Source organism: Lygodium microphyllum, chromosome 6, assembly GCF_053477565.2.
Source record: "Lygodium microphyllum isolate KBCC chromosome 6, Lygodium_microphyllum_v1.1.10, whole genome shotgun sequence".
Lineage (NCBI taxonomy): Eukaryota > Viridiplantae > Streptophyta > Polypodiopsida > Schizaeales > Lygodiaceae > Lygodium > Lygodium microphyllum.
This window is the reverse complement of record NC_141140.1, coordinates 89,833,746-89,848,318: the sequence shown is the minus strand read 5'-3', so window position 1 is coordinate 89,848,318 and position 14,573 is coordinate 89,833,746. Positions and strand designations below refer to the sequence as shown.

Below are 14,573 nucleotides of genomic sequence, written 5' to 3'. Positions count from 1 at the left end.
TCTTCTTTGTCGGTGGATGCTCTTTGTAGTTTTGTCAATTGCGTTTGCAATGCTTGCCTAGCCCTTCGCTCTTCTTCCAATTGTAGCATGATTAGATCCAGCTTTTGTTCCATGGTAGGTTCAGGTAAGTCGTCTTCATCCATAGGATCATCCATATGTGGGGTAGTCATCCTGCAAAACTCAATAAACCTTTCTCACTCAAAATCAAGTTAGCGGGATGAGCGTAGCTCAAATTTGGGGTTACAAGGCTATGTATTTTTGGGTATTTCTTTCTCAATTTTCAGAAAATCTGCAATATTTATGTATCCGTTTGCTGAAAGTACTTCAATGAACTTGTAGATAGGTAGAACAGCTTGCTGCGAACAACTTTCCAGTTCAGAGTTTTTGCATACGAACAAGTCTTCTAGGAGTTTTAAGCACTAGTCAGTTCTGATTTAGTCTGACTTGCAGAGTTGCAGACTTAGCAGACTTGCAGAGTTGTTGACTTACTGAACTTAGGGAACTTGTAGAACTTAGGCCAACTTATGGAACTTGCAGTACTTCAACTTGATAAACTTGCCAAATCTGACTGAATATGTGTGACCTGTGTAGCTTGTGACTTAGTTTGATTATGGAACTTATGGCTTAGTAAGCCCAATGTGGATTTGAAGTATCGCGGTATGTTGACGTCGCGATTGAACCCGGCGAGAAGATACTGACGCCGCCCGAAATTGAATTTGTGAGGCTAAGCTTATTAAAGCTTAAAACTAAGCTTTATAACTTTTGATTTTTTTTAAGCTTTTAGGCTTATAGTCATGAAACTTAGCTCTGGTTTTTGACGACTTGATGAAGGAGATGAATACGTGGTCCTCCGCCTGCAGAGCCTAGTCCTTCGCGATATGATGACAGAAACAGGGGTTCTTGATCGCAGAAGTCTGTCTGTATCGACGGTTTGCGACGAGATTGATCGTAGAGCCCGATCGTTCCAGGAGCACCGCCTTCGCACGAGATGGGTAGCGATTGGAAGCTCTTGATCTCAGCTCCGCTCTGATATCACTGGTGCACAGATCGGTCGCAGAATGCTCACGTGGTGAATCCCGGAAGGTCCCCAAGAACAATGAACTCTACCTTTTTGCACAAAAAACCATGTAAAAGCATGCACGACAAGAACAAGAGACCAATTGGGTTCAATCTCCCCCCATGCCTTGTGTGAGCGCTTCACAAAGCATGTATTTTATGTATATTTCTTCTTCATGCTCAATAATAGCCCAATTTACAAAAATATGACAAGCTTTTAGCTTTTGAGTTTGCTTTTACAAAAATAGGAATAAAGCTAGTGGACGGTGCCCAAAGAGTCTGGCACGCCCAATCACAATGTCCAAATAGAAATAACATATCCGTGCGCATAAGCGCATACAAAATAATAATAAATAATCGATGCCTCAATAGACATGACAAAATATAGGCATGGCGCCTATCAAAATATAATCCATAGGTCGAATACTTGCTAGACTCCAATGCTTTCCTCCGCCACTGCTGCTATCTCTACACATCAACTGAAGCATTCACAATCGTTAGTAAAATAATACAATTAAACCGACAAAAGTGAATACCTAGCAATCTTCAGCTACATAAATGAATCAATTGGTTAGAAATAAATCCTAACCTTAATTTATTACGAGTGCGCACTCTAAACTCATAAACGTTTATTAATTTAATATGCATTTTGCGGAATCACCCGCTATGGAATCACCCACGTACACACTAAATTAATGAAACGCCCGAAAAGGACAGGCGTCCCCATCAACTTCTCGCACAAAGAATCCACTTTGTGTATGAGCCCCGGTCATCAAAGTTTATGGAATCCACCGTAAAACCTCACGAAATCCACCGTGGCACGGAATCCACCGTGAAATATACCTCCCGGCATCAGCATGTTTGACTATGGGCATGTTAAACCTATAGGAGTGAATAAATGTGGAAAGATTGCCTTTAATAATATAATTCTATCATAAAAGGCACTCACATTTGAAAAAAGTAAATTTCTTCTTCAACATAAGCTACACCATTAATTAACCTTAGAGTTCAACAAACTAATCATTGGCAAGTTAACAGAAGTGTGATATGTGCCACACACCATGCTTTGACTCCATATAGTATCTTGATAAATTACCATGATATGTGACAAAAAAATGGTAAAACTAATAAATATTTTGACTATCTCAATTCATCTACTATAGCATTTATCCTAGATATCGAATATGTATTATATTGGATTATTTTATTTAAGGGATCCTATTCGACATAGAAATTATATTCCCCTTAGTGTATCTTAACTAGATGTGATTCAGTTGCCTAGGGCTTTTAAAAATTCAAATTGGGTACCCCTTAAGCAATATTTGTTCTATTTTTCATCTTCTTTTAGTCACCACCTTTGTTGGGCCATCTCTATTGGTGCATGATTTAATATATTAATACAATGTTTGACTAGAGCACAATTTTTGCAAGGAGATAGAGAGAGTTACTCTTGTGACTTTCTTTAAGTAGAGTAATGATATCTTGTAGCCCCATTTCTATTGGAAACATTTGCATTAATTGGGAGCAGCTAAGAACTGCATCACGGTTTGTGATGTGCATTTCTATCCACTTTTTGCCTGAAAATTAAAGTTTCTCATCCTTGAAATCAATCTTTCCTTTGGCTTTATCTAATCAATCTCACTCCAAAGTTAGAGAAAAAAGTTGATGAAGTACATAACACCCATGAATATAACTAGTACCCTATATATCAAACTTTACAATAGATACTTTTGTTGACGTACATATGTCTATATAATCTCCATACAAAACTAAGATTTGAGGTGTTGTTTTAATTTATTAATTTAATCTTTGAATCTTTCCTTTGTTAATAGACAAGTACTCCTTATATCAAGTAATGTGATTAATTTAACATTTAATCTCAAGCTCTATCAAATGTATTGTCCCGTTGTTTAATGATATTATGGCACACTCATTCATTTGTTCCTAGCACTACAAATGTTTTGGAAGTAGTAGTCTCAATTTGTAAATTTTGAAGCCACTTGTCCTTGCTTTCTTTGGTTTCATGTAACACTTAGCTACATGTCTAGATGTATTGCAAATAATGCACTTTGGATGTCCTTATCCATCTTTTTAACAATAGTGTATCTTTGTATATTTATATCCAAAGATGTGGCCCTAAATTTGTTGTTTGTGTGGGAGTGGAAAAACATATTTCATTTAATATATTATTTTCTATACAATGTGCGATTTGAATTGCTTCATGTAAGTCTTAGGGCCTTAGTCTTGTATTCGATGACACGTAATATTGTGCCATAAGTGAGAGTAAAAACAATGTAAGTTCGTAGCTTCAAATAGTATAAAGTCAATCCTAAGTAATATTTGATTATATTAAGCAAATTGAGCTATTGGTTCAATATTTCATTTTTACAAGTTTTTAATTGTCATAGGGCAATTTCAATTTCAATATCTAATTTTACAAGTTTTTAATTGTCACAAGGCAATGTCAATTAGACTTAAGTAAGCTTGAAGAGAATCTCTCAGTATTATTGATATCTCTCTAGTTGTACATCCAATCACTTTTGCGTTATCTAAATTCCTTAACTAATTAATTGTCAATATTTGATCAATTTGATTTAGTAACTTCAAATTGTCATGTGAATCATGTAGCATACAAAATTCACAAGGTATTCAAGTGCAAGTCCATCCATGATAAGGGTCTATATTTTCAAATTGATCTAACCACATTAAGATATCCTCTAGTAAGGAGACCAAAAAATGTCTTCAAACATACTCAGTGATGATCCAATGATTGATTTGCTCTAATCAAAGCGTAAATTTGTTGAGTTACTAGTAAAGACTATTAAAGCATAGTTAGTATTGCTCACTTTAATCATTAATGTGTGTAAAGACTACATTATGTATTTAGTATTGAATCATTAAACCTTTTTATTTTCCATATTATCATCCACACTTTAAATTCATCTTTTGTTTAGTAGACTTGTATACTTAAATAGTGAGGTTAGGGTGAGGATACAATTGAAGGCGAGAGTAAGAGGTAGTGCATGAGATCTATGGCGATGTTTTTCTTTTTCTATTGATTAGGGTGTTGTAAATTTGTAACATCATTGGGACAATGCATAAGTTGATTTTCCTTCACTGAACAATGAGAATTAAAGAGAGGACATGTGAAAAAGTTGTTGGAATTTATTAGCTCTTAAGTACTCCATGTGAATCAAAGAGGCCTTGTGAAAAAAATTGTAGGAATTTTCTAGCTCTCAAGTAGTCCACGTGGAGTCCACTATAATTTACATGCATTTTTTGCACGCACGCACACACGCACATACACACACACACACACTCTCTCTCTCTCTCTCTCTCTCTCTCTCTCTCTCTCTCTCTCTCTCTCTCTCTCTCTCTCTCTCTCTCTCTCTCTCTCGCTCCCTCGCTCCCTCGCTCCCTCCCTCCCTCCCTCTCTCCCTCTCTCTCCCTCTCTCTCTCTCTCTCTCTCTCTCTCTCTCTCTCTCTCTCTCTCTCTCTCTCTCTCTCTCTCTCTCTCTCTCTCTCTCTCTCTCTCTCTCTCTCTCTCTCTCTCTCTCTCTCTCTCTCTCTCTCTCTCTCTCTCTCGTGTGGAAAATTAATATAAAAAGAAAAGAGAAATCAAAGTGACATGTGACTTAGTGGACTTTATGTAACTTGAAGTAATTCAATTGATTAAACAATTGTGCACATCAACCAGTAAAATAGCATGCCCTAACTAGAATTCTAAAATAAGGACTAAGAGGAGATGAAACAAACTAGGAGAATAGATTTTCTATTGAGGACATAGAAAACCAAGTCAATGAATTTATTCCTATCTCACTTGCCATACATGAAGAACTTTTTAAAGCCAATATTGTATGCCAAGCTTACATAAATATCTACACATGCACAAGATATTCCTCGAGCAAATCACATTGCCTAAGTCAACTATCATTCATTTATATTGGACGCGAAAATATAAGAATATATATTGGGTCAAAAAAGTTCCAAAACTAAAAAATGAGGTGCCAACTACAAGTCCTCTTGACTAAATTCAGCAAACAAGTGCAACATTGTTTAGGAAGCATTTTCTTAAGGTGATACCATTTTGGTAAGTTTACTACATACTCTCAAGAGTGCCCCATGAGGGTAGAGCAAGAGATCCATTAGTTCATCCTTGGGAATTGAATATAGCTTCTCACATGACACATGCATGCGTGATTGGCCATTGTACATGTGACTGGGTAAGATTGGGTGAGATCATAGATGGGTTTTTCTTTTTGAGAATGTGCATGATGTGAAGGTTCATTCAAGAGAATCCTTTGGAGAGAGAGAGAGAGAGAGAGAGAGAGAGAGAGAGAGAGAGAGTGTGTGTGTGTGTGTGTGTGTGTGTGTGTGTGTGCGTGCGTGCGTGCATGCGTGGGGTGTGTGTGTGTGTGTGTGTGTGTGTGTGTGTTGCTACAAAAGTAAAGATGACTATAAATTTAGTAAAAGAGAAAAAAAACATATCACAACTATCAAACTTGACTTATTTGAGATTTAAAAGGTCTGGCAAGTCTGCCTGTGACCCCACTCTCATGGATTCAAGGACGACAAGATGACCTTGGAATTGGGGGGCGCAAGCCTGCTTTTTGAAGGGCGTCATGCACTTTTTTAGGTCCACGTATTTTACTTTTGCATTTCTAACTTGCACATCACCTTTGAAGTGCATGTATTTTACAAGAGTGTCATTTTGACGAGTAGAGTTAAAAATGGCAAGTCAAATGTTAATACAAACCCATGTGGCATGGATCATTGGATGAATCATGATGGGCCATGGTCTAGCCCAAGGACAAGGAACAATGCCCATGGGCTAGTGACCACTACCCACCAATGAGTCATGACCCACTGGCCAGTGCCCAGTGCCCACTACCTTTTATCAAAATTTGGCTTTTTGATTTTTGCAAAAGTTAGAGTACACTATACACTGTACTATCTTCAATCTTGATTCGTAACCTAGATACTAGGATTGAGGACTGGTCACCGAGGTACATCGTACACATGCGCAAGTTGAGAATCGAGATAGTGAACTGTGAGACTCTGAGAGTGCTCAGTGGACTATGCAGTGTGCAATGTGGAGGCCCCTCACCGTCCATCACCCGTGGATCAAGCTCCTGACTCTTGAGTCCTAACTCACAAAAGGTATGCAGCATGCTTTGAAGTTCATCCTAAACTGAGTTCGAAGTTTGCATTCTACCTAGTACCATAGATATTAGATAATAGATTGCACGCACACTGGCGAGTGCTTCAACAAATGCGACTAAGCAGTGAGGAGTTCGAACTCCAGTCTCCCATTACCCATGTCTCAAGTCCCTTAGTTCCCAGGCTCCAGCACCTGCATTTCTATAGTGGCATAGCTTGGGCCTCGATGCCTGTAGGCTGCCAGGGGGACTTCCTATAGTGGCATAGCTAGGGCCTATAGGTTGCTCATTGCTCAGTGCTCAGCGATAGCCTAGGCCCTATAGGCGCGTGTTACACAAGCAATGCTGCGCAGACTACAGTCGGTATATGACTCAGGAGTCAGGAGTCATATGGATCACAGTGGTGGACCATGCGGCATGGACTGGTCACTGAATCATGATGCAGTATGCTCATTGCTCTAGTTGACCGATGTAGGCTGTAGCCAAGCCTGCCTTTTGATGTTTAAGGATGCCCTTCATGAGTATTTTAGTAGACGTCCTAAAAGCATATTTGCCCTTCATTTTACCCATCATGACGTGGGGGAAAAAAAATCCCCTTTAAAATTCCCTTTCGTAAAAATTTTAGGATAAATCAATGCAAATTCCAATTATATATGTAAAGGTATACACGAATCCGAACATTTGAATCACTTAAAAATCCAAGCTCTAAAACGACAATGGGTAAAGGCTTGGATGCTTAAAATATCTATGGTAATCAACCACTTTGACATGCCTTTAGGAAAACACAAAAGGAAAAGGACTCAACTCACTAAGGAATGAAGATACCCAACATCATACATCTTGCACTACTCAAACATCATATATCCTACGTTCTTTAGCATCTTGCCAAATCTCAAAAACTTTATTCCATTCCACATCATCTAGCTTTGGTCTTGTAAGTGCAACACGCATGAGAGCATCCAAAGTCTTGAAAGACATTGATGTTCTTCTTGCATCCTTAATCATATTTTGGTGTGAGAAACCTCTTTCGCATGCCACAGTGCTTGTTGGAATAACAAGAACAGCTTGCCATAACTTCATCATATTAGGAAAGCTTTCTTGCCATTCTTTCATTAATGAAAATGCTCACCATGTTTCTTTCATTGTGAGCCCTTCACAATTTAAGCAAAGAGTCTCAATAAACATAAAGAACTCTTGTTCACAAGCTTTTCTATCAACCAAGGGATGCAATGGTTCTTCTCCTTCCTCACATGGTTGAAGATGTTGTACCAACTTATCAAGCCATCTCTTAGCATTCTTCTCTCTAATTTCATCATCTTGAGCATAAAAGCATGGGCTAAAAAGCTTTACAGCATTAAAAAGTGGAAGATCTGGAAAACGAGCATTTAGACTATCTATCAAACATTGCACATAGTCCATTGCAAGCTGCATGCAAGATTTTAAAGTACCATCAATGTGTGGTCTTATAATTGGAGCATCTTGCTTTTCAACATCCTTTTTCTTCCCATTAGATGCATCATCTTTGTCTTTACCTTTAGGAAGCGGTCTATATATCAATTCATGTCTATGTATATAGCCATCCTTATCAACCATTTCTAAGTATCCTTTTTTAGAGCATCCCAAGGACTTTGATAAGTATGTGGTATCTTCTGCGAAATTCATGGGTCTAAAAAAGCAATGCTTAAGCTTTGATATAACCACATCAATAGCACTTCCAATGGTTGTTAGATCCACCATTTCTTCCTAAAACTTTAGACTCAAGAAATTCAATTCTTTTAATACATCAGCCATCATATGAATGCAAAACTGCAAAACAAAATGTCTAGCTTTATTGTACCAATCCATCAACTTTTCATTTTTCCAAGTTGTCAAGATAGCAAGCATTAAGGCAACAAGTCTTTCCACGACTTGTCCTCGTAAAAGCCATCTAACTGCATGAGTTTGTAATGGTCGATGTGCCTCTAGCTGCATAATCTCTAAAAGAGACATCAATTCATTGTTTCTTTTAGATGAGTTATTGATCCATGAATACACTTTGTTTGCTAGCTTCTCTACAAAGAGAAGCTTCGGAAATAATTTGCAAGCATCTCCAACAGCCAAAGCTTCTCGATGTGCAATGCAGTGCATTGCAATTAAATTTGGCAAGTCCTTTCTCAGAACCCCAACAACCCCTATCTTATGTCCAACCATACATGATGCCCCATCAGTTGCCAAGCTAATCATTCTTTGCTTACATAGGCCTCTTGCATTAAGAAAGTGCATCAAAGCATCATAGATGGTCTGTCCTTTTCCATCTATCAATGTCATAATACCCATAAAACTCGATTGCTTAACCCCCACCCCTTTGCTTGCAAGATAAGTACCATATACTATCAAATGCATCTCAAGTCCTCTATCTGTACTCTCATCCAACATCACTAAGAAATATGGAGAATCTAGCATAGATACAATATGCATTTCCAACAATTGACTTGACATCTCTAAAAGGAACTCAATGCTTGCGTATCGACTTGTATAGGAAGAGTACTCTGTAGTCCTCGGCATATTTGGAACATTTAGAGACATAGCCAAGTCATAAAGATCTTCAAATGAGGCGATCGAGTTGTCCTTCTTTGCAAGATAATACATTAGTTTCATGGTGTTAATGATCCTCGCCTTATTTGCATCATCTATTGATGCCATGTGCACTGGAATTGGCTTTGCTTTTTTTTCCACTGTACAAGTGTACTTGGCCATTGCCATTTTATGGCCGCTAGACAAAGCATGTACCTTGATAGCATCATGTTGCGTAGTAATACATCCATCTCCCATACCCCATGGACCTGACACTTTGCATATCTCGCACCATTCGCATTTCATAACTCCCTTTTCACCATCCTGCAACATATTTGAGCCAAGGAGACTTTGCTTTCCATTGGGCTCTAAATTTCCTTACCAAACCTTGCTTTTGCTCTCCTTGAGCATTTGAAGCATTACTTGCATTTTCCAAAGAAGGTTCCCCATCCAAGCCATGCATATTACTAGCATTTTGTGTGAAAGTTGACCCTTCCAAACCATGCATATCTAAATCTTCTTGCAAATCATCATTAAGATCAAAATCAAGAGGACAATTAGCAGCTTCCTCAATAACCTGAGAGGGAGCTACCCAACCAAACATTGCTTTCAGAGTCTTTTGCCTCTTCATTCTTTTGGGTGCCATTGAGAATGTATACTAAAACACATACATGATAAAGTATCAATTTGCATGAACTATTATTATAGTGCTTTAAAAAACAAAGAGATAAAGCTTAGAGCTCGTACCTTGATCTCAAAAGCAAGAGCATCGTACAGTCAAAGCCCTTTGAGATTATGAACCACCTCCACTCCACAAAGTCACTATTCTCAAGCCCTCACCCTTAATATCCAAAGGAAAGTCCTAAATGAAGACCACATTAAATTTAGACACACTTATGTTTATAGCATATAATAATTGAGTCTACATACATGATTCATCTATGAATTATGCAAATCAATAATCACCAATAATCACATTCCTGAATTATGCCACCTAGTTTCATTATAATTTACAATTGATAAACCAAATTGTAATAGATCAAATAATCTCTCTCTCTCTCTCTCTCGAATCGTGTCCAGACTCGAGACTTCGAGAGTTGGAACTTAGGACTCAGGACTCGAGAATATTACGCTCCATTAATGGAGCTTGGAGGACTAAGGTGATAGGTCACAGCCTACAAGTTACTTGTATCTCTCGCCTCGACCAGGTTTATGACAACGTGCCGGGGCATTCCCAAAGGGCGTGTGCAATTATTGTCATCTAGCAATCACTGTTGCCTTCATCTGGTTAGTGGTAATTGGGAGAAGTTAAAACGGCAAGTTCTACTAAAAGAATCAACTAACAAAGGCCTGCAGGCTGCCACAAGTATCGATTCAAAAGACAAGAAGAAAGGCCAAATTGTCGATGATGATGATGAGCTGGGGAGAGAAAATCCTGGCTATGTTCCAGGCTCCAGCATCTGCTCGAAACTCAATACGAGGAAGTACTGGAACTTGGAAGACTACAGGTGCACCGTGCGCCATGCTGCAAGAGGGCCCCGGGCGGGGGGGGGGGGAGGTAAATAAAATATGTTCTTAAGCGGTACGTGTAAAAACAACAAAGGAGCTGTACATTTCATGTAATGTGAGCGCTCCATATCAAATTATTAATGTCCGGCCCTTCTTCCCCGCACTTCCCCTGCTGCGATGGCTCCAGCTGATGCAACCTTATCAGCCCTTTCCGCGCCTCTGGTGTCATCCCCAGACGAAACATACACTATCGATCAAGTCCTTGAGAGATGGGCTGGCCAATTCGGGCCAGCCCAACAGCTCCACTTCACCCTCTCAAGCCTTGCATGGGCTCTGCACGCCCTTCTAACCCTTGCCATGGTGTTTGCAGACAGCACCCCACAGTGGGCTTGCATTACTTCCACCACCACTCCATATCCTAGTCATGGTGGGTCTTCTGTAGAAGCAATGGATACATCAGAGAGGCCTGTAATTTTTAATAATAGCAGCTCATCCTGCAACATCAGCTCTTCCATATGCGCCATGGATGCATCAGCCTGGATGTGGGTTGGAAGCACAAGCCAGTCTACAGTGTCTGAGTGGGGGCTTGTCTGTGGCAAAGAGTATATGATCAGCTTGGTGCAGAGTGTCTACTTTCTTGGGGCGCTACTGGGTAAGCAAACATCAAAAACTCCCCTATTCTTGCTATTGTTATATCGCCTTTGCATCTGGAAATGAGAACTGCACGTCACGCTTTCATCATCCAAAGTAAACACATACTTGTGCATCATTACACAAATAGCCTCAATGAGAACTACACACCCCGCGCATGTCATCCAAATACCTCTGCACCATTCCACAAATAGTCTCCCACAATCCGCCTGAGTGTCTCATTTCATGCAGACTTCTACACGAGAGTATCCTTGGCACAATCCACCTGAGTGTCATGAATTCCAAAAGATGTTGGGTATCCTTTCCTTCATGGTTTTGGACTTGAGCCCAATATCAGTACTATGTGGAATAGGCAAGTGTGTAACTTGAAACTTTTGATGACACTGCAAACAAGCCCATGCACACCTGTTCTACTGCTTGACTAAACTTGTATCGTAATTAGCTGCAAACATCACCTCACGTTGTTTTAACAGTACACATGCCTTGAGATGAAACACAATCAATAAGCAAACAGAAGTCCTAGATTGGCCACGACCATTTGTTGTACAAAAGATTGCACCAACCAGACTGACAATTTTCGTGCACCTGGATCTAATTACCTCAATCCGGACGACGCATTTTTGTACTTTGCTAACTAACCATCAAAGATTAAGTTGTATCTATCATAGTTACCTGAGTGAAATCTGTCTACAGAATGCATAGACTAGGGAACATCATCTATTGACCATTGCAAGAAAAATTTTGGGTGTTAGCCAGGATAAGGGTTCATGAATCTGCAAATATGTGTTCACCAGGATTAGTGTAAATGAGATCCTGAATATAGTAAGGTGAAACTTCTCCTCCAATACTGCATTTCAATTATCACAAATGGAACTTCACTAATACAGGAGCTGGAGTCTATGGCAGCCTTTCTGATTCCTTTCTTGGCAGAAAAGGAGTGCTCATCCTTACCTGCTGCCTGAGTCCTATATGCAGCCTTTTGACTGCCTTTTCCCCAAACTACTGGACATATTTCCTTCTAAGGAGTGCAACAGGGTTCAACTGTGGTGGTATGGGGCTATCTTGCTTTGTGTTGGCAACTGAAAATATTGGACCTGCAAAGAGAGGGCCTGTCGCTATGTCAGCATTTTACTTCTTCTCAGGTGGAATCTTAATGCTTTCAGCCTTCGCATATTTCATGCGCTCCTGGAGACACCTCTACCTTTTGATCTCCATACCCTGCTTTCTGTACTGCATTCTGGCATTGCCCTTCTTAACCGAGTCACCTCGCTGGTATCTTTCAAGAGGCAGGGCTGATGATGCAATGGCTATCATGAATCAAATAGCAAAAAGGAATGGGAGAAGCATTCCCGCAGGCATCAAGCTAGACAAAGAACAAGAGGACTCCAGCAACCAAACCATTGCTGAACAATGGAATATCCAGGGTTCGGCTAGAAGCCAGGATCACGACTACGATCCACCTGAGAGTATATGCGTTGTGACCGACTGCCTGAACAACACTGGAAAAAACAATCATGTTCAAATTCGATGTCCTTTAAGGAATCCATCAAATCAAGCTCATGATCCTCAATCTCAAAATGATCATCTAGACCTGCAAACACTTGCACAGCTTCAGGCTCCTGAGCCTGAAAACTCAACCCTTTGTTGCATGGAGAGCGCTGGCAATGCTCCAAGCCATTACATTCCACCTTTCAATGATCAACCTCATCCAATATCCCAAAATGCTCAAAATCAAACTGCACACCAGAACATCAGGACTGAGGAACAAATTGAGCACCTCCCAATCTCCAAGATGCAGTCTGCTCAAAATCAAATCGCACACCAAAACATCAGGACTGAGGAGCAAATTCAGCACCTTCCGATCTCCAAGACACATCCACCTGCTAGCAATGCGACGATCTTCGACATATTCAGGAATCCCATCACCAGAACAAGGATGCTGATCATGATGTGCATCTGGCTAGATGTCCAAATCACCTACTATGGGATAAATTTGAGCGCGTCCAGGATAGGAAGCAACCTGTACCTGAACATTGTGCTGAATGCGACAGCGGAGCTTCCCGCGCTAGCAATCTCTGCAATTTTGCTCAAGCCGGTGGGGCGGAAGGCGATGCTAGTGAGCGTGATGCTGATGACAGGAACAGCCTGCACGGCTGGGGCATTGATGTGGGATACTGGGGCCAATGGAAGGCTGGCATGTGGGCTGGTAGGCATATTCGGGGTGGCGGTGGCATACAATCTGATCTACATATACACGGCGGAGCTGTTCCCGTCCGAGGTGAGGAATGCGGCGATGGGGGTGGCGAGCCAGGCTGCGCAGGTGGGGGCTATCATGTCTCCGGCCACAGCTCTGTTGGGGGAGGTGCAGCCATGGCTCCCATTTGGGCTGTTGGGGGGGGTTTCCCTCATGGGGGCTGTACTCGCCCTGCAGCTCCCTGAGACCCGCAACGCCCCCATGTACGAAACCCTCCATGGCATGGAGAAGGCGCAGCTGGCTTAGTAGCACCTCCATCGACAGCATCAACCTCAGTCGGTGTTTTTTTTTTTTAACCATTCCAACGGATTTTCGAAAAAGGTTCAACTCAAAATTTTGGAGGGATTCTTGAATCGAATTACATGTCTTTACTATTTTTAAATTAAATTTTCAAGAAGTTTTGAGCTCTTTTTTATTCTCAAGGTCTTTATTGAAAAAATTGTGTCACGTAGGCCACGATGGAAGTGATCAATCAAGAAGATGGCATCTCCTGTCTCCTCATGAGCAACTTTGAAGTTATACAAGCATGTACGCATGAGAGTGGAATATAGAGGTTGAAAGTGTTGCATCAATTACACGCAACTTACTACAAGGACAATCAAAGCTAGGTTGCCATTGCGAGTGTCAACAAACTGAAGATGCCTATCATGTAAGGGAGGCCTTCAAATGTAGTATGCAAGTCGATGGTTACCTTGTGATGGATGGTTGCTGCTCTAGCTCTACATCTTGTTTGTGTGCCACAAATGTGAAAAGTAGCAACCTAAGAGGAAGTAGGACATTCTATGTACTTGTTGAATATAGGACAAGTCATGAGTCTTCACGGTTTCATGCTTCCAATCAATTTTGTATGGTGCAAGAATATTAATCCAAAGCTTGTTACTGGTGCTTATACTGGTAAAAGTGGGTGCATAAGACCATATCCCTATAAAATTTGGTGCCTTGTGAGGTCACTTTCCAAGTTCTATGTCATTTACTGTTGGTGTTTACGTTGGTAAATCTAAGTACTTTAGGTGAGTTGAGTTGATCCAAGAACCCCAATTTAGGTCGATCCTAGTGGGTTCAACCATAACATTTCTGCCGCAATGTGGACTCAAGAAAACCTAAGCGATTAACCCCATGTCATTCTAAGGAGTACTAGACAGTGCCACTTAGAATTGCCTCTTGATAAGCCACAAACATCGTGCCCTAAAAGCAGTCTTAGGTGGCACATCACATGTGGTATCAGAGCATCCAAATGATTCCATTCCAATCATTGTATGGGCAAGTTTTAAAGAAGGAAAAAAAATATTAAAGCATTTGAAAAAAGCTTTAATTAACTTACCTTACCCATGAGCACCACCAACAGATCATTGACGTCCATCTCCCCTCCATGTCAATTGTCACAATCTTCG

The 14,573-nt window shown here is 40.4% G+C and overlaps 1 protein-coding gene across 1 annotated transcript; it reads left to right on the top strand.

Moving 5' to 3' along the window:
* The first annotated feature begins 10,467 nt into the window (after window positions 1–10,467).
* Window positions 10,468–14,028, top strand: LOC148034791 (organic cation/carnitine transporter 4-like). Its single transcript, XM_087679761.1, has 2 exons — window positions 10,468–10,929; window positions 11,816–14,028. Exons 1-2 carry the CDS (start codon window positions 10,635–10,637, stop codon window positions 13,426–13,428), a joined length of 1,908 nt encoding a protein of 635 aa, XP_087535887.1. The 5' UTR covers window positions 10,468–10,634; the 3' UTR covers window positions 13,429–14,028.
* The last annotated feature ends 545 nt before the right edge of the window (window positions 14,029–14,573 follow it).